Source organism: Papio anubis, chromosome 4 (assembly GCF_008728515.1).
Source record: "Papio anubis isolate 15944 chromosome 4, Panubis1.0, whole genome shotgun sequence".
Taxonomy (NCBI): Eukaryota; Metazoa; Chordata; class Mammalia; order Primates; family Cercopithecidae; genus Papio; species Papio anubis.
Window position 1 is genome coordinate 93,745,165 of NC_044979.1, and position 27,947 is coordinate 93,773,111.

At 40.3% G+C, this 27,947-nt stretch overlaps 1 protein-coding gene across 3 annotated transcripts; it reads left to right on the forward strand.

Moving 5' to 3' along the window:
• Positions 1 to 826: 826 nt before the first annotated feature.
• On the forward strand, positions 827 to 27,844 carry FAM221A (family with sequence similarity 221 member A). Of its 3 annotated transcripts, none has more exons than XM_021935951.2 (7): positions 830 to 1,421; positions 5,257 to 5,430; positions 9,736 to 9,926; positions 12,149 to 12,355; positions 19,368 to 19,475; positions 21,975 to 22,054; positions 27,284 to 27,835. In XM_021935951.2, exons 1-7 carry the CDS (start codon positions 1,105 to 1,107, stop codon positions 27,350 to 27,352), a joined length of 1,146 nt encoding a protein of 381 aa, XP_021791643.2. In that variant the 5' UTR covers positions 830 to 1,104; the 3' UTR covers positions 27,353 to 27,835. The 3 variants fall into 3 exon arrangements, with proteins under 3 accessions (XP_021791644.2, XP_021791643.2, XP_017812341.3); XM_017956852.3 differs by having other exon boundaries at positions 837 to 1,421; positions 21,972 to 22,054; positions 27,284 to 27,844; XM_021935952.2 differs by lacking the exon at positions 12,149 to 12,355 and having other exon boundaries at positions 827 to 1,421; positions 21,972 to 22,054.
• Positions 27,845 to 27,947: the final 103 nt, after the last annotated feature.

Genomic DNA, 27,947 nt, shown 5'->3' on the forward strand with positions numbered 1-27,947 from the left:
CCTACCCCCACTCTTCTTTAGAGCAATAAAAAAATAAAATTTATGTTTAATTAAGCCACTGTTAGTTGAATTATTCTGTTATTTGCAGAAGAAAGTATTCCTAACCTATATATCAGAGCAAAATGCTGGCAATTCCTATCTCATAAACTTTCATGAGGATTGAATAAATAAAATGCCTAACACTTGCCTAGGCAATTTACACATTCCTCTGTCCACCCTACTTCCTAGATCAATTTAGCTACATATTGGGAGGAAGTTATAGTTTGATTATACCCTTTTATTAAAGCAGAGCTGAGAACCATATACAGTATTTTAATTTGCAAAGGTGTCAGTTTTATGTAAGGTTAGGATAACATTTTTCTGGTTTGTTCCATACTCTCATTCATCATGCTCAATATTTTTGTTGACTTCTTTGGCCAGAAGAGTTTACTGCTCCAGCATCTTCCTGGAAGAGTCCACAATTGGGCTAAATCTATTTTAACCATTTCCCTCTAGATTTTTAAATTGTACTTGCCTACACAGACATTCCCCTGACACTTTTCTGTAAGCTTGAAAGCCTGGCATTTTCTTCTATTTTTCTTTGTTAGTTTAGTTGCTGCCTAAAAGCAAGACTAGGCTCTCATAGAGGTAGAATGGGGCCAGGTGCAGTGGCTCACGGCTGTAATCTCAGCACTTTGGGAGGCTGAGAGGGTGAATCACGAGGTCAGGAGATCAAGACCAGCCTGGGCAACATGGTGAAACCCCGTCTTTACTAAAAATACAATATATATACACATACACACACACACACATATATACACACACACATAATATATGTATATATACACACACATATATAATATATACACACACATCAGAGTTTTTGAAAACGCCAATACTAGAAACAGGTCGACAGTTAAGGAGAGGCGGGCCTCAAACTAAAGCAGAACCTTCTCAAAACCACTTATATTTCAAGAGATGGATTAAGCGAAAAGAGCTGTACAAATAAATAAGCTATTTTCTATGCGCCTGTTATAGGCAAGGCACTGCACTCCCTTGTCACTTGTTAATTTACAAGAAGACTTGCCGGTCCAGGGAAAGGGAGAGGGGATCGAGGCAAGGTTTATGAAGGGCGGCGAACTGCACTATGCGTGGCGCGGGGCTGAGCTTGCGGAGCCCGGGGTTCTGGTGCCTGGCGCCAGCTGCCAGGTAGGGGCGCGCGTCCTGCGCAGTTGCCGCGCGCGGCCTCCTTGGGCTTCAGGCCCGGCCAATCAGGAGGCGGGCGGACGGGGCGCAGCGCCTGGAGGGGGCGGGGCCGGGTCGGGCTTCGCGGTCGGCGGGCCAGCAGGGAGGGCGCCTTTGGCTTCCCCACCGGCCATGGAGCGGCTGACGTTGCCTCCCCGCGGCGCGGCGGCAGTGGACGAGTACCTGGAGTATAGGAGGTGAGGCTGTGGCTCCGGGCCGGCCCTTCGCCGCTCCGAGGGGCCACGATCCCTGGGCTGACGGCGAGGGCAGGGGCCCGGCGGGTGTCCGCGGGGGTTCCCTGAATCTTTGCCTGGGTTGTTGGGGGAGGCCTAGATTAATTCCAGTTTCGTCTTTGCCTAATTAAATATTGTAGGGCCACGCAGTTCTATGCAATGATGAGTCTTCCGATGCCATTTAAGAGGTCCCTCTGCTCCCTTCCAAGAAGGATGGCTAACTCTAGTTGATACAGAGGTCCAACTGTTTTTTAAATGGCCATTGAAAACATTCACATCGAGTACTAGAGGCTATAGAAGTTAGCATGCATCAAATTAACCCAGTAATAGGGTCAACCGTGAACTTCTGAACGCACTCCCCACCCCGAGGTGCTGGTTTTAGGAGAAAGGCACCGACTGGTGTTTTGGTGTTCTGGAGAAACCCCTTCCGAAACTGGAAACGTAGGCGCTCCTTTGGCCTGAGGACCCGGCTAATTCTCCTGGGTCCTGACCGAGGCTGGTGCACCTGCAGCGACGCGCTCTTTTTCCGCTTCCTGGGGGTTTTGATCGTCCGGAATCTGGGCGGATGGGAAGTCCTGGAGAGGGCCGCCAGAGGACGCGGAGTTGGGGCGGGAGGATGTGTGTGTACAAGCAGAGGGGAGACGCTCCAGGCTCGGCCAGGGAGGCCGGAGCGAGCGACAGGGCCTCCTCTGCGGCATCGTGGGCGACCCAGATGACCCAGAGGTGTGCGCGCAGACGGCCCCCCAGCTGACTGCTCTCCCGCGCTCCGACTGCCCCGTTGGTGTAGTTTTCGGTAACCCTTAGAACTGCCTGGAGATTCTGAGCCAGAAGAATAAGGGCTAGGAGCTTGATGGGGTCAGTTCCCACGCCCGGTTCAGGGTCAGAACAACCACCATCCAGTCCTCGCGCAGAGCAGAGCCGGCTCCTTGAGCCTCCAGTTCTCCAGAGCTATTGCCTGGGAGCAAGTTGCTGGAGCTGGTGTTGACTGATAACTTGGATATTTAGATATGTGAATTGTGGGCCTCCAGTTAATTCTTGCCTAGCTCCGAACATGTTAGGGCAGACCTGGTGGGAAATTATGTATTTATTTATTTTATTGAGACAGGGTCTGACTCTTGCCCAGGCTGGAGTGCAGTGGCGCGATCTCGGCTCACCGCAATCTCCACCTCCTGGGTTCAAGTGATTCTCCTGCCTCACCCTCCCGAGTAGCTGGGACTACAGGCGCCCAGCTGATTTTTGTATTTTCTGTAGAGACGGGATTTCACCATGTTGCCCAGGCTGGTCTTGAACTCCTGGGTTCCGCCCGCCTTGGCCTCCTAAAGTGTTGGGATTACAGGCCTGAGCCACCGTGCCCAGCTGGGAAATTATTTTTGCAATCATAAATAACTTGAAACACTTCCCTCTGAAAGAGATTATTAGGTCCTTTACTGACGTCAGGATTTTAGAAAAGTGGAGAAAACAGGACTTGAGTGCCTAGATGTGAAAAGGTGGGCTGGGAAGGTGGGGTGGGAAGATGAGTCAAAATATGAGTTTAGAAGGAAACAAACTTTCCTTCCTAAGAGTTTTCCTGGATTTGGTCTTGTCTAGGTGCTTTGGTGGGAGTCAGTTGGGAGGGGAAGCATGCAGCCTTGTTACTCACACTGTGGGAGTAACATATATACACATATATATTTATACATTTATATACAGGTATATAAAAATATATATATATATATTTTTTAGATAGAGTCTTGCTCTGCTGCCCAGTCTGGAGTGCAGTGGCGCTATCTCAGCTCACTGTAACCTCTGCCTCCATGGTTCAAGCAATTCTCAGTGCCTCAGTTTCCAGAGTAGTTGGGATTATAGGCGCCCACCACCACGCCCCGCTAATTTTTTCATTATTGGTAGAGACGGGGTTTTGCTATATTGGCCAGGCTGGTCTCGAACTCCTGACCTAAAGTGATCCGCCTACTTCGGCCTCCCAAAGTGCTGGGATTACAGGTGTGAACCACTGTGCTGTGAGTTTTAATCTGCATTTGAACAAGATCCCCTGGGGATTCTGTAAGTACAATAAAATTTGAGTTGCACTGGTTTAGTACTTAAATACCAACGACATCTTACTTTTAAAAGATCTTTTAAAGATCCGTATTTATCTTAAGATCTTAATACCTGTTGGTATTCTTAATAGGTACAAGAAAGTGAAATGGCCCAAAATTTAACTCTGAAATAAATGCCCTTTGTTTCTTTGCTATTATGTATCTAGATTGTCTGTGTAAAGAAGATAGTTTTGATTATTTCATAGCTTATACATTGGTTTTTCTTTTCTTTTCTTTTTTTTTTAATGGCAAGCACATAGAGCAATGGTTTTTATTTTCTACCTCAGCTAAAGGCTTCAAAGTATGGAAAAAAGCATGTATTGCATAAAAAAGCATGTAGCATTCTACAAATATCACTTTTTGTGACTTTTCAAGGGGAGTATTTTCAGGGAGAAATGTCTTCAGTTTTGGAAAAACTTCTTTTAGGTGTGCTTTCTTTTCCTCCAGGGAGGCCAACTCTTAATTTCATTTCATAGAAATAGTGGGGGCTTAATATTTTCCCATAAAATTTTGGGTTCTTACTTCTGAAATTAAACAATGATAAACCTGATTACCTAATACACAAATGTAGTTTGAGCTTTTGCTGAACCAAGTGTGTATTTAGGTTCCACATGTTTAAACCCCTGGCCAGGGTTTGGAGACAGGTATGGAAATTAGTCATATTGGCTTCTGCTTTGATATTTTTTGTACTTTTTTGGGATACATTTTCAAAGGAGGAAAATGTTAGAATTTTTAGCAGTTCAGGCTCTACCTTTAATGAGAAGAATGAGAATCTTTGCTTCAGTATCAAAGGAAAAACTGAGATGAATATGTGGTAATCCTCTGTTGATAAACCTGGATCAGTAAAGTTGTGTTATGAATTCATTGTTTTTCCTATTAATAACCCTCTTGTATAGGAAGTTAAGGGAGAAAAGATTTCTTTTCTCACCCATCACTAGGTTCATGGCTGAGGCACCTATGTTTCTGGATCAAACCGAGGGTTGGGCTGCTTATTCTCATGGCCCAATAATGCGATTCAGACGAACTGGGAAACAAGGGAGATTATTTCTGTAACTGGTTATAGGGAGAAGGCCTGGAAGATCTTGGCAGACTAACTCAAAATTACAAAGTTTTCCAGAGCTTATATACCTTTTAAGCTATATGTTTATGTGTAAGTGTGCATTTATCTAAAGACATAAATGATTAACTTCTAATCTATAACTAAGATCTGAGTCCTGAAGACCTTCCTCTGGAGCCTCAGTAATTTACTTAATCTAAATGGGTCCAGGTGCTGGGGTGATTACTCTTGTCTTGTCTCGTGCTAAATCATGGAGGTTTGGGGAGTTCCTTCAGACCCCCAATAAACTTGTTTGTGGAGGTCTGGGGAGTTTCTTCAGACCCCCAATAAAACTTGTTTAGTCCTAAATGGGTCCTTTAAGAATTCCTTCGTTATCTTGTCATGCTGCAAGGCCCAGGAAAGGCCTGGGCAAAACTCTTTGTGGGCTGTTGTTACTTTCCAGCCTTTGTATAAGGACACTGGTTCTATCAGCTTTTAGTATGTAACTTCACCACTCAGTCAGTGCAGTAACAGGTGTTACGGAGACCTGGCCTGCCACATCTGTCAGAAAAGACAGATTTATAAAATAAAAGCTTACAAATTTATTTAATATTTGCAGTGGCCTGGTCATAGCTCACCCGGAAAATAAATACTCAAAGTTTAAGAGAAATATATATTTTTATTGTAGAATTGTTGGTGAGGATGATGGAGGGAAACTTTTTACTCCTGAAGAATATGAAGAATACAAAAGAAAAGTTTTACCTCTGCGCTTACAAAACAGATTATTTGTGAGCTGGCGGTCACCAACAGGGATGGATTGTAAACTTGTGGGCCCAGAGACACTGTGCTTTTGTACACATAGGTAAGATACTTTATTGCAAAGTTTTTTGATAATTAGAAAATAAAAAGCTAAGCATATCTTACTTCTACAAATTGTGATGATTGAGAAACATTTAACAATTGTCCTTTATGTAGTAGAGTAGAAATCATCAACTGGGGATGGCGGCTCTCATCTGTTATCCCAGAACTTTGGGAGGCCGAGGCAGAAGGACTGCTTGAGCCCAGGAGTTCTAGTCTGCAGTGAGCTGTGATTGTGCAACTGCATTCCAGCCTGGGTGACAGAGAGTGAAACTTTGTCTCTTAAAAAACAAAAATTGGCTGGGCGCAGTGGCTCATACCTATAATTCCAGCACTTTGGGAGGCCGAGGTGAGTGGATCACGAGGTCAGCAGTTCAAGACCAGTCTGGCCAACATAGTGAAACCCTGTGTCTACTGAAAATACAAAAAATTAGCCGAGTGTGGTGGCACACGCCTGTAATCCTAGCTACTTGGGAGGCTGAGGCAGGAGAATCGCTTGAACCTGGGAGGTGAGGTTGCAGTGAGCCAAAATCACACCACTGTACACCAGACTGGGCGACAAGTATGAGGCTCTGTCTCAAAACAAAACAAAACAAAACAAAACAAAAAAACCAAACCCCACAAAAATTATCTAAAGGTTTTTAAAGCTATAATTAAAATTTTTCCATCATATCCTATTAGCGCACATCATGGAGTCTTACCACCTTAAGCAGTTCTCTTGCCATTGGTAAAAATGTTTGGTGGCCCTGTGGCTTTGCCAGGGGTCTTTCAGTTTGACTGGGGAGCAGAGTCTACCTACATCTCACATCACTGGAGAAGGTAGAGAATGGGTCATCAAGCATTGCTTGAATTGGCCCACACTGATCATGCCGTCCATCTATAAGTATAAACATTTCTCCTCAAATTTACTAATGGCCTTTTATACCTTAAGGATCTGCTATGTTGATACCTTTCTTTAAACAAACAAGCACACTGCTTTGCATTACAAATGGTCATGTTCCAAGAAAAGTGCCTAAAGGAAAGGAAGGAAGTGAGGCTCCAGTTTTTGACTTGAGTTGTCTGTGTCTGAACTTTGCGTTTTGCTGTGTGTGTGCTCTACTTTAAATTTTGCTACTGTCTTACAGTTGTAAAGTTCAGAATACCTAAGCTGCTTCACAGAAAAGTCTCTGAACCTATTCCATGTTTTCAGGCAGCAACTTTAACTTTCAGTTCCAAGAGGAACCACCCTATTCTGATAGCAATTTCTGGGGCTCTTTCACAGAGACTCTTTGTATAGTTGCTATTTACAGAGTTGCAGTTTGCCAGAGTTTGTTAGGCAGTTGCTAGGATGAGTAATGTTGTATATAGATTGACTATAAATTTATTTAGCAACCCCAGCTAAAAACACTGAGGAGGAATGGAGGATAAGAGATGTGTTGATATCTTTCAGAATTAAAGAGGGGTTTGGTAAGTTTGTGATAGTTTTATAATTTATTCTTACACAAATTTAGTGCCACTTTCTAATCTCTGTATAACTTATACAGCATGGACTTGAACGTCAGAATTGATCCAACTCAACTTTTTTTTTTTTTGAGACAGGATTTTACTCTGTCACTCAGGTTGGAGTACAGTGGCATGATCTTGGCTCATTGCAGCCTCGACCTCCTGGGCTCTAGCGATCCTTTGACCTCAGCCTCCCAAGTAGCTGTGGCCAGAGGCACTGTGTTTTTGTACAGTTCTTATACTGTTTTTCTTGGCGTGTGCCACCACATCCAGCTAATTTTTGTATTTTTTTGTAGAGAAGAGGTTTGGCTTTGTTGCCCAGACTTCTGGGCTCAAGTGATCTGTCTACCTTGGGCTTTCCAAAGTACTCAGATTACACGTGTGCGCCACCATGCTCAGCTGACCCAACTCAACTTTGATGGAGAAGTTATTGTATTTAGTACTGATCCACTCAGTGAGATTTCTTCCAAACTTTTCCCCCAACCATAAAAGTGATATATGATTATTAAGGAAAATAGGGGATATATAGAAACATAGAATATATTCTATATACAATATATAGAAGCAGCTCACTACCCAAAGCCAGCTGCTAGTTTTTTTTTTTTTTTTTTTTTACAATATCTGTATGACTTTTTCTTTTTCCTTTTTTTTTTTTTTTTGAGACAGAGTTTCACTCTTCTTGCCCAGGCTGGAGTGCAATGGCATGATCTTGGCTCACTACAACCTCTGCCTCATGGGTTCAGCGTTCTCCTGCCCCTCAGCCCCCAGTGGCTGGGGCTGGGCCATGCACCACCATTCCCAGCTAATTTTTAGCAGAGATGGGGTTTCTCCATGTTGGTTAGGCTGCTCTCGAACTCCTAGCCTCAGGTGATCCTGAGGCTGCCTCCCCTGCCTTGGCCTCCCAAAGTGCTGGGATTACAGGCATGAGCCACTGTGCTCGGCCTGACTTTTTCTTTACATGGTTCATTTAACTGTTGTTAATTATGTGTTTGCGTAAAATACTGAGCCACTTTTTAATGACAGAAATCATAGAAATATGTTTCCACGTTGTTATGTGCTGGTCAAAAACAAGATTTTAAATACCTGCCAGCTAGTCCAGCTAGTCCAGTGGTGTTTATCTGTGTTCTTCGGAGCTGTGAGAGAGCCTTGGGGGTGTGCCAGGTGGAAGGGCAGGTTAGGAGAAGGGGAAACTCTATTCTGTTCTTCCTCTTGCTCTAACCAATTCTGCATTTGTTTTATGTATTCTCGTTCTATAAAAGATGTTATTTGACAAAGAGGTTTCACCGCTAAAAGGTTTGAAAACCTGTTGTCTAGTAATTTACTTACTAGTTCTTTTATGTTGTGTGGGTGTGTGTATCATGTAGCTGATGTAAGTACTATTGCTAATATTATTGGTATGCATAAAGCTTTTTCTATAAATGGAATTATTTTCTTAGGGTATATTTTCCAAAAATGAAATTTCTGGTTCAAAGAATGGACCTTTTAACGTTTCTTGAAACATTATTAAATAGCATTTGTTCTTTTGTAACACTCTTTTTTTCTTTTTTGAGACAGAACCTCACTCTGTTGCCCAGGCTGGAGTACAGTGACGCAATCTCAGCTTACTGCAACCTCTGCCTCCCGGGTTCAAGGGATTCTCCTGCCTCAGGCTCTTGAGTAGCTGGGACTACAGGCATGCACCACCATGCCTGGCTAATTTTTGTATTTTTAGTAGAGACGGGGTTTCATCGTGTTGCCCAGGTTGGTCTCGAACTCCTGAGCTCAAGTGATCCACCTGCCTTGGCCTCCCAAAGTGCTGGGATTACAGGCATGTGCCACTGGCACCTGGCCCTTTCGTAACAGTCTTGATAACATTGTGTATTACATATAGTTTTAAAAAACTTTGACTCTTTTTGCTAAGTTAAAATGGTATCTCATTTTAATTTGGATTTTTCTTTGATTAATATTGAGAATAATAAATTTAGTATTATTTTACTGAATATCACCTATGAGAAGAAAGTGAGTGGTCTTATTTAAGAAAATCACAGTAGTATAAGAAGGAGCTTTGGCTTTCAAAAATATTGATAATTTATTTTGAAGTCAAAAGTTATATTAAAATAAATTACATAAATACGCGTTTATTGAATGTATTTCTATTTTAAGTAGCAAACATATGGAAATAAATTTAAGTAATGCATTTTGATAAAAATAACATTCTTTTCTTTTTTTTTTGAGACAGAGTTTTGCTCTTGTTGCCCAGGCTGGAGTGCAATGGCGCGATCTCGGCTCACCGCAACCTCTGCCTCCTGGGTTCAAGCAATTCTCCTGCCTCAGCCTCCTGAGTAGCTGGGGTTACAGGCATGTGCCATAATGGCCAGCTAGTTTTGTATTTTTAGTAGAGACGGGGTTTCTCTATGTTGGTCAGGCTGGTCTCGAACTCCCGACCTCAGGTGATCCGCCCGACTCGGCCCCCCAAAGTGCTGGGATTACAGGCCTGAGCCACTGCACCCGACCTGAACTTTTTCATACTCTTAGGTTGTGCTTCTATATTAAGGAATCTGTAGAGGTAAGTGTTTTGAGGAAATTATATAATTATTCTTTGTATTGCTGTGAAACAGCTTCTTAAATAACTAAAAATAGAAATCTAAAAGAGTGAAGATTTCCTCTGACCAAAGCAACATGCTGATACAAGTACTATATGTAGGAGAGTTTATTTTCACCTTACTACGAAGAATAATAAAACAGTAATAATTAAAAAAATCGTATCTGCCTTTAATATAATAGAAATTGTAATTTTTGATAATACCTGTATTGTGTTCAGATTTCTCTCTCTCTCTCATTTTTTTAGGTATAAACAACATAAAACTGACTTGGAAACTATTCCTCAGCAGCGCCCCATTGATTTGCCCTGCCGAGTGACTGGCTGCCAGTGCAGGGCTTACCTTTATGTCCCCTTGAATGGCAGCCAGCCCATTCGCTGCAGGTGCAAACACTTTGCTGATCAGCACAGTGCTGCGCCTGGCTTTATGTGCAATATATGTGAGTTATATAATTATAAACACATAAACTCAGAATGTTTATATGTCTTCCTTGAATATTTAACGTGCCTTTGTACTGGTTGTAGAGTTAATATTCAATTGTATTAGTTGTGGAGTTAACATTCAGTTATAGCGTTAATATGAAACAACTAAGGAAAATTCAATGGATAGATACTCTAAGATTTCATTTTTGTGGAAGAATTCAGAGTTAATGGTATGCTTGATAATCATAAACCCTCATTTCATGTAGTTCAGATAATTTAAGTAATAGTAATGGATTTTAAAGAATTACCAGATGTAGGGGCCGGGCGCAGTGGCTCAAGCCTGTAATCCCAGCACTTTGGGAGGCCGAGACGGGCGGATCACGAGTTCAGGAGATCGAGACCATCCTGGCTAATCCGTTGAAACCCCGTCTCTATACAAAAAACTAGCCGGACGAGGTGGCGGGCGCCTGTAGTCGCAGCTACTCGGGAGGCTGAGGCAGGAGAATGGCGTAAACCCGGGAGGCGGAGCTTGCAGTGAGCTGAGATCCGGCCACTGCACTCCAGCCTGGGCGACACAGCGAGACTCCGTCTCAAAAAAAAAAAAAAAAAAAAGATTTACCAGATGTGCTCTGATTCAAATTTTCGAATACAGGAGTTGAATCAACTAAATTCTATTCATAGATTTTAAAAAAGCATTTTATAAGTCAAAAAATTTTTATGGCTTGCTGATAGATTAACATAGCATGATCATTTTAATACTTCGTTTGCAGTAGCACCCTTACCTTAATACCTGTACCCAAATTCCAACCTCTACGCCTTTTGCCCTTACACTGGATCATCCATTGAACTAGGTAGAGTGGTAGTCCATTAGTTTCCTTCAGGAGATAGTCAATCCAGTTGTTTTTATAGTAGTTTGAGTTGAAATCTTATGATGAAGTATGTAATAAAATATTTTTAATGACAGTGGCAGGAATAAATGTTTCATTGGCTGAATATGGAAGTAGTTGGAGAAAACTGATTTATTTATATGCCTTGGTTCATATATATATATAAAAAATAATTATTGTTATTTTTTAACAGAGTTTTGCTCTTGTCACCCAGGCTGGAGTGCAGTGATGTGATTTCGGCTCACTGCAACCTCTGCCTCCAGGGTTCAAGTGATTCTCCTGCCTCAGCCTCCCAAGTAGCTGAGATTATAGGCATTCGCCACCACACCTGGCTAATTTTTGTGTTTTTAGTAGAGACAGGGTTTTACCATGTTGGCCAGGCTGTTCTCAAACCCCTGACCTCAAGTGATCTCCCTACCTTGGCCTTCCAAAGTGCTGGGATTCCAGGCATGAGCCACTGTGCCTGGCTGTTCCCATATATGTTTGTCAGAGGTGTGAGTGGGTAAAGATTTTGTTAATGGTATATTCTGGCCTCCATTACAATATGGCTTGATTTTTTCATACAACAACTTTGTTAAGACGTAATTCACATGTCATACAATTAACCTATTTAAAATGTGCAGCTTCATAATTTTTTATAATCAGCATGAATGTTGTGTAACCACCAGCACAATACACTTCAGAACATTTTTCTCACCCCAAAAAGAAACTCCATATTCACTAGGAGTCATTCCTTACTTTGCTCTCTCCCCAGCCCTAGGCAACCCATACTCTACTTTCTGTTTCTGGACTTGCCTATTCTGGACATTTTATATAAATAGAATCATAGAATATGTGGTCTTTTGTGACTGACTTCTTTCATTTAGCATGATGTTTTCATGATTCATCCATGTAGCCTATATCAATACTTCTTTCCTTTTTATTGCTGAACAAGATTCCACTACACCCTTTCTGTGTCTACAGATTGGCCTTCCAATTTGGCTTTTATGGGGAGTTGATCTGTAGGAAGATTTCTACATTATCTTTCACCTGGTCCTGGCCACTGGGCTGTCCCTGCCATGCCGCTTATAATTCTGTTTTTGAGGAGAGGGCCTGCATTACCTGGCTCTTCAATTTCTTTTAGTCCTTGTGTTTTGCAGTTTTTTTTTTTTTTTTTTTTTTCCTGTGTTGTATCCGGTTACTGCTTTAGCATGTTTTAGAAGAACAGTGGCTAGGAAGGAGTTCAGTGGCTGGAGGTAAGAGTTACAGGGGCCAGAGGATCTAGATTCAGCTGGCTTTTGCCAGGCTAAGTGTCTTTAGGGCAGACAACATAGGACGTTTAAGAATTTAACTCCCTTTACATCTTGATTCAGGTTCCAAGTGTTCAGGATTCCATAGCTGCTTCACTTGTGCTTGTGGTCAGCCTGCATATGCCCATGACACAGTAGTGGAAACTAAGCAAGAAAGATTGGCTCAGGGAAAACCAGTGGGACAGGATGTTCCTTATGCAGCCATGGGAGGATTAACTGGTTTCAGCTCACTGGCGGAAGGCTACATGCGGTTAGATGACAGTGGGATTGGTAAGTGATGCTATGTGAAATGTGAGCCCATCGTATTGTTTTTATGTATGCTAGCAATAGTGAAGGCTTATATTTGTTAAGCACTTCATAGTATTTTTCTTTCAGAAAACATTCTCTCATTTGATTTTTATTTTTTAAAAGAGGTTTTTAAAATTTTTATTTTGTTTTTTATTTTTTCAGACCTATTTAGTATCCAAGAAAGAGGTTTTATTGCTACCATATAATGTATTGTCATTATAGAATTTAGAAAGCACGTGGCAGAGATCATTCTCATCCCAATACTTGTACTCAAATTTGAATCCACATCTCCATTGTTTGAAATAGCTGAATAATATTTATTTTATTTGATATGATATAGTTTACCTGTTACTCTACTGTAGGTAACTTATGCTATTGTATCCATTTCATTTTGGAAACAGTAGGCTTATGTTCATGTGTGTATATGAACATACATGTATATACATGTAATCACTTCTGTAGTAAAATATGTATGTATGTGTGTGCACACACATATATCTTCTTGCATACATATATGTTGTAAATAATGTAGGGAAAGTTTAATAGGATCTATTCTAAACTGTTAAAGGTAGATGGATCCTTCTGAGAGCTGAGTGGGACTGGGGAGCAGAATGTGTTCCCTGTCTACTCAAAACACTTGTGTGTAAGTTTTTTTTTTTTCTGTTTTACAACAAGCATGTATTTTTTCATTTAAAAATTACATAAATACAAGTGTATATTTTCTTTTCTTTTTTTGTTTTTTTTGAGACAGAGTTTCACTCTCGTGGCCCAGGCTGGAGTGCAATGGTGTGATCTCGGCTCACTGCAACCTCAGCCTCACAGGTTCAAGCGATTCTCCTGCCTCAGCCTCCCGAGTAGCCGGGATTACAGGCATGTGCCACCACACCTGGCTAATTTTGTATTTTTAGTAGAGATGGAGTTTCTCCATGTTGGTCAGGCTGGTCTCAAACTCCCGACCTCAGGTGATCCGCCTGCCTCAGCCTCCCAAAGTGCTGGGATTACAGGTGTGAGCCACCATGCCAGGCCCATACAAGTGTATATTTTCTTGTAAAATATTCAAACAATAGAAATTAAGTGGAAAAATAAGAGAAATTAATTGCAAAGCACCCTTGAATACTTCTCTTTGTCTGATTCTTTTCCCGAGGGTCATTTGCTATCATCAATTAATTTTTCTCTTTAACATACAATTTTACTATTTACTTTTTAATTTTTAAAAATTATTTGTATTTATTGTTTAAGAGATAGGGTCTTGCTATGGTGCCCAGGCTAGGTTTGAACTCCTGGGCTCAAGCGATCCTCCAGTCTCAGCCTTCCTAGTAGCTGGGATTACAGGCATGCATCACCATGCCTGGCTTTACTTGTTTTTTAGCTTAGAAAAATGTAAAGGCCTGTTGTGTCAGGACACACAAGTCTACTTCATTCTTTTTAACTGCTGTATGGTATTCCACACTATAGATATAGCAGTTTATCTAATCATTTCCTTGTTCATGACATTTAGATTTCCATCTTTTTTTGCCATTACAAGCAATCTTGCCAAGAAAATCCTTGAATTTGTCTGCCTGTATCCTTACATGAATTTGACTCTAAGGTAGATACAGAGAAGTAAAACTACTGGAGCATGTTAACCTGCAAAATTCTAATACATTCTGCCAAAATGTCCTCCAGAAATGCTCTGCTTGTGTTTACTTCCTCTACTGATGCTTTAGCTTGCCTATTTTCCTCACATTTAGGCTAATCATTGATATTATTAAACTTGATTTTTTTGCCAGTCTGATGTGTAAAATTGTCATTGTTGTTTCAATTTGATTTCCCTGGTTATTTGTGAGACAGGGATCTTTTCATATTTATTGGCCATTTCACTTTCTGTGAATGGCCTATTCATATCCCTTGCTCATTTTTTTTGTTTTTATCTTTTATCATTGACTTATAGGAAGTCTTTTTATTATTCTGTATTTTTTTTTGTTATTTATTTTGCAGACATTTTCTCTCAACCTGTCATTTGTCTTTTAACTTAATTTTTTTTTTTCTTTACAGTTTAAAAATTTTGGAGACAGGCCTTTCCTGTTTCAGTTTTATAAATATATTCTCCTGCATTTTATTTTAGTATTTTTTTATGTTTAGCTTTTTCATATATCTGTAATTTATTTTTTGTGAAAGTGTGAGGTAGATGTGTCTAACTTCAGTTTTTGTCTAAATTGATGGCCAGTTATTCAAGCACCATTCTTTCCCAAATCATCTGACACTCTACCGTATTCTTTATTTTTATTTTACTTTAAGTTCTGGGATACGTGTGCAGAACATGCAGGTTTATTACATAGGTATACATGTGCCATGGTGATATGCTGCAGCTATCAACCTGTCGTCTAGGTTTTAAGCCCTGCATGCATTAGCTATTTGTACTAATGCCCTCCCTCCGCCCGCCTCCCATCCTCCGACAGGCCCCTGTATGTGATGTTCCCCTCTCTGTGTCCATGTATTCTCTTTTTTTTTTTTTTTTTTTGAGACGGAGTCTCGCTCTGTCGCCCAGGCTGGAGTGCAGTGGCCGGATCTCAGCTCACTGCAAGCTCCGCCTCCTGGGTTCACGCCATTCTCCCGCCTCAGCCTCCCAAGTAGCTGGGACCACAGGCGCCCGCCACCTTGCCCGGCTAATTTTTTGTATTTTTTTAGTAGAGACGGGGTTTCACCGTGTTAGCCAGCATGGTCTCGATCTCCTGACCTCGTGATCCGCCCGTCTCGGCCTCCCAAAGTGCTGGGATTACAGGCTTGAGCCACCGCGCCCGGCCTGTGTCCATGTATTCTCATTGTTCACCTCCCACTTGTGAGTGAGAGCATGCGGTGTTTAGTTTTCTGTTCCTGCATTAGTTTGCTGAGAATGATGGCTTCCAGCTTCATCCATGTCTCTGCAAAGTACATGAACTCATTCTTTTTTATGGCTGCATAGTATTCCATGGAAACTCTACCATATTCTGTCATATTCTCCATTTTGTACCATTGGCCCATTTGTCTATCCTGTGCCAATATTTTATACATATATATATATATATTTATTTTTTTGTGATAGCTTCCTGGTATGTCATGATATTTGATGTGGTAAATTCCTCGTCTTTGTGATTGTTTTCAAGATTGTCTTGATATTTTTGTGCATTTTCTCTTCTAGGTAATTTTATAACTAGCTTCTTAAATTTCATAAGTAAATTCTTTTGCAGTTTTATGGGTGCGTAATTGTGTTAGGTTCAAGCAACAGCTAAAGAAAACCCAACTACCAGTGTCAAAAAATGATGATGATGATGATGATGTTTGATGACTGCAACTCTGTACTACCAGCAGTTGTTTGAGCCACATCACGTATATTATTTCACTTAATCCTCACAACAACTCTGTGAGTTAGATTATTATTCCTAGTTTACAGATGAGGATACGCAGCACAGAGAAGTAAAATAACATGCTCAGTGTTATTCAACTAAGAAGTAGCAGGGTTGGGTTCAACCTGAAGATTTCTGTGGGCTCCCTAGTCTGCCACATTGTTGGCTATTTGTGTACAGCTACTATGTTGTTTTCGTTACTGCAGCTTTATAATAAATAAATTAGTTAATATTTATGACTTCATTTTATTGCTTCAGAATTTTCCTGACCTATTCTTACGTTTTAATTCTTTCAGAACTTTGGCATCATTTTGTTAAGGTATAAACACTCTATTATTTTAATTGAGATCACATTGAATATGTAGATGAATGTAGAAATAATTTTTTTTTTTTTTTAAGATGGGGTTTTGCTTTGTTTCCCAGGCTGGACTGCAGTAATATGATTATAGCTCACTGCAGCCTTGAACTCCTGGGCTCAAGCAGTCCTCCCACCCAACCTCCTGAGTAGCTGCAACTATGGGCACATGCCACTATGCCTGGCTAATATTTTACGTTTTATATTTTTTTTAGAGACAGTCTTACTATGTTGCTCAGGTTGGTCTCAAACTCCTAAGGTCAAGTAATCTTCCCACCTCAGACTCCTGAGTAGCTGGGACTACAGGTGTAAGCCACCATGTAGAACTGATATTTTTAAATATTATCTTTTCATTTATTTGTCTGTGCAGCTAAGTGGAATTCTGAAGTTGTTATCCCAGAAGGCTTGCACAACCTTATTAAGTTTATTTCTAGGTATTTAATTTTTTTTTGAGATGGTGTCTCGTTCTGTCTCCCAGGCTGGAGTGCAGTGGGATGATCTTGGCTCACTGCAATCTCTGCCTCCTGGGTTCAAGTGATTCTCCTGCCTCAGCCTCCTGAGTAGCTGGGATTACAGGCGCGTGCCACCATGCCCGGCTAATTTTTGTATTTTTAGTGGTGGCGTGGTTTTACCATGTTGGCCAGGCTGGTCCCGAACTCCTGACCTCAGGTGATCTGCCTGCCTCGGCCTCCCAAAGTGCTGGGATTACAGGTGTAAGCCACCATTCCTGGCCAATTTTTTTTCATTAGTATCATACATGAGATATTTTTTCTTTCATTATCTCTTCTTACTGATTATTGTTTGTTTATAAAAAAGCAAAAGTATTTCATTGCTTTTGTTACCATTCTTATTACTTAATCTTAGAGTTTTTACTCAATTTTTAGTTTATTTTTAAAAAATAATGTTTTTGCCTCTTCCTTCCCAATATTTATGACTCTTATTCTTGACCAGTCAAAATGGCTAGTACTTCCAGAACAATGCTAAATAATGGTGGTAGCTGGCATCTTTGCCTTTTAGAGACTTCTAGTATTTTAACACTAAGTATCTTCAAAGGTATAGTCATGTGCCACTAAACAATGGGGATACATTCTGGAAAATGCATTGTTAGTTGATGTTTGTTATGTGAACATCATAGAGTGTACTTACATAAACCTAGATGGTAGAGTGTACTACACACCTAGCTACGTGGTATAGTCTTTTGTTCCTAGGCAACAAACTTGTTCATCATGCTACTGTACTGAATGCTGTAGACAGTTGTAACACAATGGTATTTGTATATTTAAATTTTTCTAAATATAGAAAAGGTACAGTAAAAATATGGCATAAAAAAATAAAATGGGCCATGTGCAGTGGCTCATGCCTGTAATCCCAGCATTTTGGGAGGCTGAGGCAGGCAGATCGCTTGAGCCCAGGAGTTTGAGACCAGCCTGGGCAACATGGCAAAACCATGTCTCTACAAAAATACAAAAAATTAGCCAGGCATGGTATTGTGTGTATGCCTGTAATCCCAGCTACTTGGTGAGGGCTGAGGTGAGAGGATCACGTGAGCCTGGGATGTAGCGGTTGCAATGAGCTGTGATGGCACCATTACCCTCCAGCCTGGGTGACAGAGCGAGACCCTGCCTCAAAATAAATCAATAAAATGTTGCACTATTATAGGGCAGCCCTATTATAATCTTATGGGGCCACCATTGTATATGCAGCCCATTGGTGACTAAAATGTCTTATGTGACACATGATTTTATAGAGAAAGGAAACCTCTTCGTTTTGGTCCATGAAAGAAGGTGGGGTGAAGAAAGGTGAGAGTTAAGGAGAGGAAATATAAGATGTTTTTGTTCTGATTTCAGGTGTAAAGGAACCTAGGGGCAGAGGGACTCCAGATCTATTAGCCATGTAGATACCTAGACCGAGGAAACCTCTTGCTGGAATTTGGTTCCTTTTTGATGTGGAAGGAGTCCATAATTTCCAGCTCTCTGGGGGTGTGAGAAGGCAGCTGACCTGTGAGTCAGTGGGCCAGCCATGCCATCTATCATAGCAGGGGGCAGAGCTGGAGGTGGGTCCCCTAATCTGGGGGACTCAATAGAGGAAGTGACAGGTATTGAGGGAGTCTATACTTACAGTGGGAGCAAGCATAAGGCTACCAGGCCCTATCAAGCTGAGAGACCAACTTATTAAATTCAAGTTGAGCATTTGAGATCAGTAGCACTTGCAACCGCCAGAGGGCAGCACAAGGACCTGCGTGGGCCAGAGCCTTCTCTCATATTCCCACATACCCCATGGGAGCCACTGGGGATGGAGGGGGCGGCGCGGGGAGAGACGGAGCAATCATCCCACACTGTTTATAAGATGGGGCTAACTTCTAACCCAGTTAGGACCAAAAGTTCACTTTTTCCTTCACCTGTGGTATAGAGATAGCAGTGTGGGGGGAAGGTGGTGGTTTGTGAAGACGGCAGAGCAGCTACACATTTTCTCCGAAGCTTCCTTCCTTTTGGTCCAGAAGTCAATGTATTTAGCAATGAGTCTTTCTAGTTTATGGTTTGGAGTTGTGGATATTTCCTCATTTCACTGAAGAAGGCACTTTCTTCTTTATTTTTCATACTTTGTTTTCAGATGGCTTCCTAGTAAGGAATAAAGTAAAAATACACTTATTCTACCCTTTTCAGCCAGAGGTTCCTTATTATGAATGTCTTGCTTTTGATAGTGTTTTATAACTATTATATATTAAGGTTTTGAACTTCTATGCTAACATAGGTACATAATATTCTTTTCTTCTGTGAAAATTTCTCAGAAATGTGCAGAATACTTTTACCCGTTTGCTTTTACTTTATATGTCAGACAAAAATCTAAATAAAAAGACAGTCTCACTGTGTTGCCCAGGCCGGATCCAGTGAAGTGATGTGATCATAGCTCACTGCAGCCTCAAATTCCTGGGCTCAAGTGATCTTCCTGCTTTACCCTTCCAGGGAGGTAGGACTACAGGCACACGCCACCATGTCCAACTAATTTTTATATATATTTTTTTGGTAGAGATGGGGTCTCCCTATATTGCCAAGACTGGTCTTGAACTCCTGGCCTCAAGCAGTCCTCTTGCTTTGGCTTTCCAAAGTGTTAGGATTACAGGCATGAGCCATTACACCCAGTCTAATTTTTTTTTTCTTTTTATAGAAGGAATTTCTAATGATTCTGCTGAGGTTCCAATTTATTTATATTAGAAGTAATAACTTGTTTGTATCCCTGTAAATATTTAATTTTTATTCTCCATGTGTTGTTTTCTCAGGTGCACCTTCAGTTGAATTTTTAGAATCTCCCATTACGGCAGTAGACAACCCATTCCTAAAAGCGTTTCAAGCATCATCTAGTTCTTCTCCAGAGACATTAACAGATGGTAATGAAATGAAGTTTAGAACTGTTTTTGGATGTAGTAAATTAGAATATGGAGCTTTGATTTGTTTTCCAGGCATCTCTCTTTTTTTCATTATTACAATAATTTAATTTCAAGTTAAGCTATTATTTTACTTTCTTTTGTGTAAGCCACACACTGAGAAAAAGCAAGCAACTTCATTTTGTGTTGGGAAAAATAGCTAACTCCGAGAATTTAAAGGATTCTGGTAATACTATAATTTGAAGTTTTAAACCTTGTTCTGGTACATGCTCTGGTGTCTGAATAAGAGGGCCCTCTGGTGGACTAATTGCCTTTGGGTTTTCCCAAAGAGGCGTAATCCAGTGATAACCATAGGCTAGCAGGGTTTTATCATGTATAAATTAAGAGCAGGTACAATTCATTTTTAAGCACCAGTATTCTATATTTCCCTTACTGAAAACAAGAAGAATAAATTTGTATGACTTATTAGGTATTTAAAATTTAGTATTTTAGAATATTTTAAAATGAGAATTTTCTTTGATTTATCTGTATTTTCATACACCTAGACATTCCCCACAAGGGATTTTAAGGCTGCTTGCAAAAGCAACATACAACTTAGTACATAGTGATAAAATATATATAGAAGTAAGAAGCCAAGAAAAGGACACAACTGTGGCAGCTTTCAAGGTTGATGTAATTGCTTTGTTTAAACTTCCATTTTGACTGAGTTTAGTGGCAGCCAAGGCACAGAGGAAAGTGCAGTCAATTACATGTTTTTCTTTCTTAGACAGGAGGAAGCCTGAGTTCCTCAGTGCTAATGAATGTTACACCAATGCTGGAATTTTTTTTTTTTTTTTTTTTTTTTTTGAGACAAGTTCTTGCTCTATTGTCCAAGCTGGTGTGCAGTGGTGTGATCATGGCTCACTGTTACCTTGAACTCCAGGGCTCAAGTGATCTTCCTGCCTCAGTCTTCCACATAGCTAGGAGTACAGGTGTGCCCCCACACCTGGGTAATTTAAAAAACTTTTTTTTTTTTTTTTTTTTTTTGCAGCAGGGTCTTGCTTTGTTGACTAGTTTGGTCTCAAACTCCTGGCCTCTAGCTATCTTCCTGCCACAGCTTCCCAAAGCACTGGGATTGTAGCTATGTATCACTGCTCCTGGCCTGGCATGCTGGATTTTAAGTCAGTATAATGATCCTCAGTGATTAGTGGCTAAAGTAAAAGTTGCTGCTGTATTTCAGCAAATACAGCAGACATTTGCTTGTTTCCGATAGTCACCTTTTCTTTCTTTCTTTTTTTTTTTTTTTTGAGACAGAGTCTTGCTCTGTTACCCAGGCTGGCGTATAGTGGTGTGATCTTGGCTCACTGCAACCTCCACCTTCCTGGCTCAAGTGATCTCTCACCTCAGCCTCCTGAGTAGCTGGGACTACAGGAATGCACTACCATGTCCAGCTAAATTTTGAATTTTTTTGTAGAGACAGGGTTTTGCCATGTTGCCCAGGCCGGTCTTGAACTCCTGAGCTCAAGCAATCCACCTGCCTCCACCTCCCAAAGTGCTGGGACTACAGGTGTGAATCACTTCACCTGGCCTGATAGTCACCTTTGAAGAGTTGGGATATACCATTTTACTAGATAAATGGTAATATGCCATTATAATGCAACTCAGTGTACATGAGTCTGGAAGAGGTTTGGCTCAAATGGTCCCACATGATCCAGGGATAGATCCAGAGTTTCCAGAGGAATGGGTAGATAACACTTATTCTAAACATCCATCCCTTCTGACTCTTCTCAGTAAGACTTTTGTGAAAGATAGTCGACAGACTGTAGCTGTACTCTGGTGATTGTCTGGAGTTACATGTTGCTGATTGAGGGTGAATTCATATGCTTTAGAAACTGAAGCGCGAGTGTTCAGGTTGCTATTCTGCTTTGGAAATGAAGGGACCCAGTGAAGACATTCACTTGCAACGAAGGTGAACTTTTCTGTGAAATTAGGCTCTTGGGGCACCTACCAAGAAAACCAGACTTTTTCCTACAGAAGCAATTTTTAAAATTCCTTTCAGCATGTAAATTAGTGCTTGATCCATTTTACAAAGTGAGTACCGTGAAAAATGGATAAAATAGTTGAGTTTTGAAACATTTTGAAGCAGGTACTATCATTACTATGGTTGCCAATACCAAACCTCAATAATTACTTTTGTGCATTATCTCAAAGTGTAACATGGATTTCTAGTTATAAAATGTAAAAAGTAGTTGGACAAAACTAAGTGTACTCTTATACGGAATAGCTATTTAATATGAACTGTGGACTGTTTGGGAATGTTTGCTAGTGAAAAACACTTTTGTCCTGTGATGCCATTCTCTCTAAAAGAGAATTAGGTAGTATGACCAATTATTCATTTAGGCCATTTTTGGTTTGAAAAATAAAACATTATCACCTGGCAGGAGAAAATTTTCTTTCTTTTATTTCAGGGGAATATGTAATGATATAAATACATTACTTAGATTTTTTTTTCCTTGTTAGTAGGTACAAGTAGTCAAGTTTCTTCATTAAGGAGACCTGAAGAGGATGATATGGCTTTCTTTGAGAGACGATACCAGGAAAGGGTAGGTTTTTGAGGAAATCCACTTGCATTAAGCATTTACTTGTAGCAAAAGCACTAGAACGATTATATATTGAATGTGGAACATCCTTGAAAATAATTTATAAAGTCTTTACTCACAGTTGGTATTAGGCCTTGAGGCTTATTAGAATAATTTATGCAGAAACAGGGCTAGAGAATAACATGATATTTAATACACTGGTTTATTTATGAAGGCCATAAAGATTGGATAAATGTGCAAATAAAATTGTCAGTAATAAACATCAATATCAGCAGATTTGTAAATTATATGTATCTTGAATTTCTTTTTTTATATGTGTACCTTTATTTTTTATTTAAAAATATTTGTCAAATAAAGATTGAGTATATTTTGAATTCTTTTTTTTTTTTGAGACGGAGCCTTTCTCTGTTACCCAGGCTGGAGTGCAGTGGCGCGATCTCGGCTCACTGCAAGCTCCGCCTCCCGGGTTCACGCCATTCTCCTATCGCAGCCTCCGGAGTAGCTGGGACTACAGGTGCCCGCCACCACACCCGGCTAATTTTTTGTATTTTTAGTAGAGATGGAGTTTCACCGTGTTAGCCAGGATGGTCTCGATCTCCTGAACTCGCGATTCACCTGCCTCGGCCTCCCAAAGGAGTGGCATTACAGGCGTGAGCGACTGCGCCTGGCGTCTGTTTTGAATTCTTAATATGTATTACTTATTCTTCTTAGAGGCTTTTAGGTGTATCCAGACTCGTTCAAATTACCCAATACACGCCTGGGCACAGAGGCTCACGCCTGTAATCCCAGCACTTTGGGAGGCCAAGGCAGGCGGATCACCTGAGGTTAGGAGTTTGGGACCAGGCTGTCCAACATGGGGAGACCCCGTCTCTACTAAAAAAAAAAACAAAAATTAGCCGGGCATGGTGGTGTACGCCTGTAATTCCAGCTATTTGGGAGGCTGAGGCAGGAGAATCGCTTGAACCTGGGAGGCAGAGATTACAGTGAGCCAAGATTGTGCCACTGCGCTCCAGCCTGGGTGACAGTGAAACTCCATGTAAAAAAAAAAAAAAAAAAAATTACCCAATATTCTTTAAGAAACGGAACATTAAACATAAACATATTTTAACAATTTCCAGGGCTCAACAAGTGAAGTCTTGATGTGTTCACAGCTGTAAGTGAAAGTGACTCAGTTCACCAGGGTGTAAATGCCTTGGAGATAAGCACAGTGTTTTATTCATCTTTATATTTTCCCTAGCACCTAGCACAGTGCTTTGTGTGTAATAGGTTTTTAGTGAATTATGAATTTATGGAAAATTAAAAAAGTTAACACAAATATAATTGATACTTTCATACATGTCAACTTCTTATACTTTTGATATGTTTCATGGCCATGTTCATATTTGAGAGTTTTATTTTGTTTTTTTGTTTTACTAGATGAAAGAATGTTGGCTTAATGAGGTGTGGGGAATAGTATTTCAGCCACATGGCTGCAAGTACTTTCTTTAGGGTTGTTGTTTCGTGGACATCATTATCTCTCCAGCCGGGTAATAAACTCCACAAAAGTAAAGATACTCCCGCCACTTTTTGTTGTATCCTGTACGACTCTTAGACAAGAGCTTGTTGAGTAACTGAAAGGATGGAAAAAGTTGAACATTAAGTAAATTCAGGAAGTAAGTTGGAGACAGAGTAGCTTAAGAATTTTGAAGTCGAAGGGGAGAGGACAGAATTTAAGTCAGAGCTAGAAAATAGAGATTTTTGCAGTGATGGAAACATTCTATATCCATGCTTTAGTCACTCTCCATATGGGGCTCTATAAGGCTAAATTTAAATTTTAAAAATTAAATGTTTATTTCCTCAGTCATACCAATCACATTTCAAGTGCTTAGTAGCCACATGTGGCTAGTGGCTTCCTTATTGGATAGCACAAGGCATTTCCATCACTGCAGAAAGTTCTTTTCAAAAGTTGTGGTTTAAGGGTCTGTTTGGGCTGCTGTAACAAAATACCGTAAAGCTGGGTGGGTTATCAACAATAGAAATTTATTGCTCACAGTTTCAGAGACTGGGAAGTCTAATCAAGGTGCCGGCAGATTTGGTGTCTCGTGGAGGCCTGCTTCCTGGTCCGCAGATAGCATCTTCTTGCCGTGTCCTCATATGGTAAAAGGGGCATGATGGGTCTTGAGGCCTCTTTTATAAGGACACTTATCCCATTCATGAGGGCTCTGCACTCATGATCTAATCACTGCCCACAGGGCCCATCTCCTAATACCGCTACATTGGAGGTTAGGATTTCAACATGAATTTTGTGGGGATAAAAACATTCAGACCATAGCAAGGGGAAAGAGGTGTGGTAGGATGTCAGCGAGGGAGATGAAATGGTCAGAGTGATGGAAGAAAAGGCAACTTTTGCAGCAGCATCAGGGTATAAAGTTATAATCAAATCACTCTTCATTCTTGGAATACACACACTCACGGCCAAGTTTTAGTTTTTCCTCACAGGCTTATGGGAGACTAGGTTCTAGAATTCCTTCCATCCCTTCTCCAGAAACCTGGAGTTTTGACTGCTTTGAAAACATGCCAATGGTGTTTGCTTGTGAGAAGATAAGGAGAGGAATTCTTATTTGTGAATGTTTTAAAGGATATACCTGGCCTGTCAAGATTGTTTATTATAGGTTGGGTGTATTATGCCTGTAATCCCAGCACTTTGGGAGGCCGAGGTGGGCGGATTATGAGGTCAGGAGTTTGAGACCAGCCTGGCCAACACGGTGAAACCACATCTCTACTAAACACACACACACACACACACACACACACACACACACATACACACACACACAGTTAGCTGGGCATGGTGGCATGCGCCTGTAATCCCAGCTACTCAGGAGGCTGAGGCAGGAGAATCGCTTGAACCCAGGAGGCGAGGTTGCAGTGAGCCGAGATTGTGCTACTGCACTCCAGCCTGGGCGACAGAGCAGCACTCTGTCTTGGGGGGGGTAAAAAAATAACATAACCCTGGAATTTATGGATTTATGAGATGTAGTTTATAACTTTCTAGCCTCTGTGATTTATAGATTTATGAGATACAGCTTATAAACTCTCCACCATGTGTGATTAATGGAGTATAAAAACTAAGAAGCCTATACCTAAATAACTTCCTCTGAGGTGACACGTACCATATGTGCTATTAGTAGTCGTCTTTTACTCCAAAACCATTTGGATCATTAGGAAGCTGTGTGTCTGATAGTTCAGAGCCTCTCGCAAGAGCAATGCCATGTGTGTATCTGGTTTTTGCTTGCATTCTTTGCTAATCATTGGCAACATCTGGCAGGGAAGAATCTATGCTGAGTGTAAGTGGGCTTTGATAAGTGAGACCTCTGTGGTAACATAGTTTACCCACTGCTTTTAGATCCTCTTGAGAAGTTGCTTTTCTATATCAGTTCAAGTTATTTTCTTCTGCTGTGGATGATTCTTGGTCTCTTTTCCCCAAGAAAGGAGAATTTTATTAAGGAAACAAATATCAAAGGTCTGCTAGGTGCAAAGCACTGTATTCCTGCCAGGAAATTTAAAAAACAAAAGAAAACAACAAAAACGAAAACAAAAAAACAAAACAAACAAAAGAAAGAGGAGTAGGTATCTTTGCTTTTAAGACTCTAGATGGTTTGCTGAGGCGGTGACTCACGCCTGTAATTCCAGCACTTCGGTAGGCCGAGGTGGGCTGATCACTTGAGGTCAGGCATTCAAGATGAGCCTGGTGAACATGGTGTAAACCCATCTCAACTAAAAATACGAAAATTAGCTGGGTGTGATGGTGCATGCCTGTAATCCCAGCTACTTGGGAGGCTGAGGCAAGAGAATCACTTGAACCTGGGAGGCAGAGGTTGCAATGAGTTGAGATTGTGCTACTGCACTCCAGCCTGGGCGACAGAGCGAGACTCTGTCTCAAAAAGGAAAAAAAAAAAAGACTAGATGGTTGATGGATGTGTTTGCTACGTACTATTTCAAATGACAAACACTGCTTTGGTTTTTGTTTGTATTTTGGCATCTTTGCTTCTTAAAAATTTATGTTTCTACAAATCTAGCACTTGGCTTTAAATGAGTGAGGAAAAGGGTCTAGCATTTATCGAGTGCTTAAGTGCCTAGATCTTTATATATATTATTTACAGCTTTAGAACAACCCTGAGGAGTAGCTATTACTATGACATTTTTTTTTTTACAAATGTAAAACTGTTAAATAAATTGCCCCAAATGCTTAATAAATGGTAGAAGTAGGATTCACTTTCTCTTCTATTTGACATCAAAACCTATAATTTTTGCCCTAGAATAGGGTATTTTTTGGGGGTCCTTCAGATGACCTGTTGTTTGATACGGTTTGCAAGAATGATATGAGTGTATGGTGTCCGAATGAGGTTCCCAACCCAACTCAAAGAGGCGAGAGAGGGAATAAATGTGGAGGAGACAGAGGTTAGATTAATCTGGTTTTATGATTGGAAGCTTGTATTACTTGCAGTTTGATAAGATTGGATAGACTGGTTTTACCAGGTCTCTCCTGGTTTCTTGATATTATTCCTATCAGTTCAGAAGGTTGGAGGGCCTGCCTTCTACCATGGGCCCTGACTTGCTCTCCCCTTCTCTTGCAGAGGTAAGGCAGTGGGGTTGCCTCTGGAAATTGGTGTGTGTGAATGTGAGTGGTAGTGAGTAGGAGGCAGGTTGGATTTGTGTTCTCTGGGGTCTTTAATCCCCTGGAAAAGGTCTCTATGTGTCTAAAAAGTTAGAAGGCCACTGCTTAGGGTATGTGTGCTGCTTTTTTGCTTTAACTACAATGGAGGAGGAAAAGGCTTTTAGAAAGGTAACTGGGAATATAGAAACCAGAATTATAGGAAACTATCCTTAAAGCAGTCCACGTTCCAGAGAGAATCCAGGTGGATTAGGTGCATTATGTAACTCTGTAGGGAATGTGCATAGGCTGGATGTAAGTTTAGTCATTTTAGCACTTGTAATTTTAGTGGCAATTGAAATTAATTTTTTTTCTCTAAAGCAATATTCATGTTACTTTTATTAAAATGCTTCTGTAAAATTAAAATAAAACCATTTAAAAATGTGTAATTATGTCCCTTTAACAGATTTTGGCTTTTGTATTTAGCAGCTTAATAACTGTGGAATGGTTGTGACATGAATCTGAATGAGTTTTCTGCAAGTTTTTATTTTCTTTAGAATGGTTTACAAGTTATATCAATAAATATGTTAAATTTACAGATGAAAATGGAAAAGGCTGCTAAGTGGAAAGGAAAAGCTCCATTGCCATCAGCTACAAAACCTTCATGAAGACTATTGGATAAATTAAAACCATCATCCAAGTATCTTTTTCATGTTTATTTAAATGTAATAATACAGTTTATTTTTCCTGAAATGATTTACTTTTTTTTTTTTTTTTTACTGTATAAATGTCTTTTGGGATGTTTCCTTAATTTATTTAAATAACTAAAAATGCCTATTACTTTTGTCAAAACTCATAATTTACTACTTTGTATGTACCTTTCTCTCTCCTGACAAATGAGGTTATTTTATATGAGTCAGTCTGAGAGTACAGTAAATGTTTTTAGTACATAATAATTTAACTGTTTCAGGCTATTTAAACAAAGATATTATCAAGGGTTTCGGACAAATATATAAGAGCCACTTTTTTGTCATTCAAAATAGTAAGTTAAAAACAAGAAAACAAAGCAAACAAAAAATAGTTAAAATCTTTTTTTTATTTCTCAAACTTTGTAATGTTATGCTTTTAAATAAAAAATGTATCTTAAAATTATACAACCATTTTCTAGTGATATTACTGATTTTTTTTTTCAATCATCTTTCTCAGGCCGAAGCTATCTACTGATTTTTAAGTTGTGTTGTCAACTACCCATTGTCTGTAACG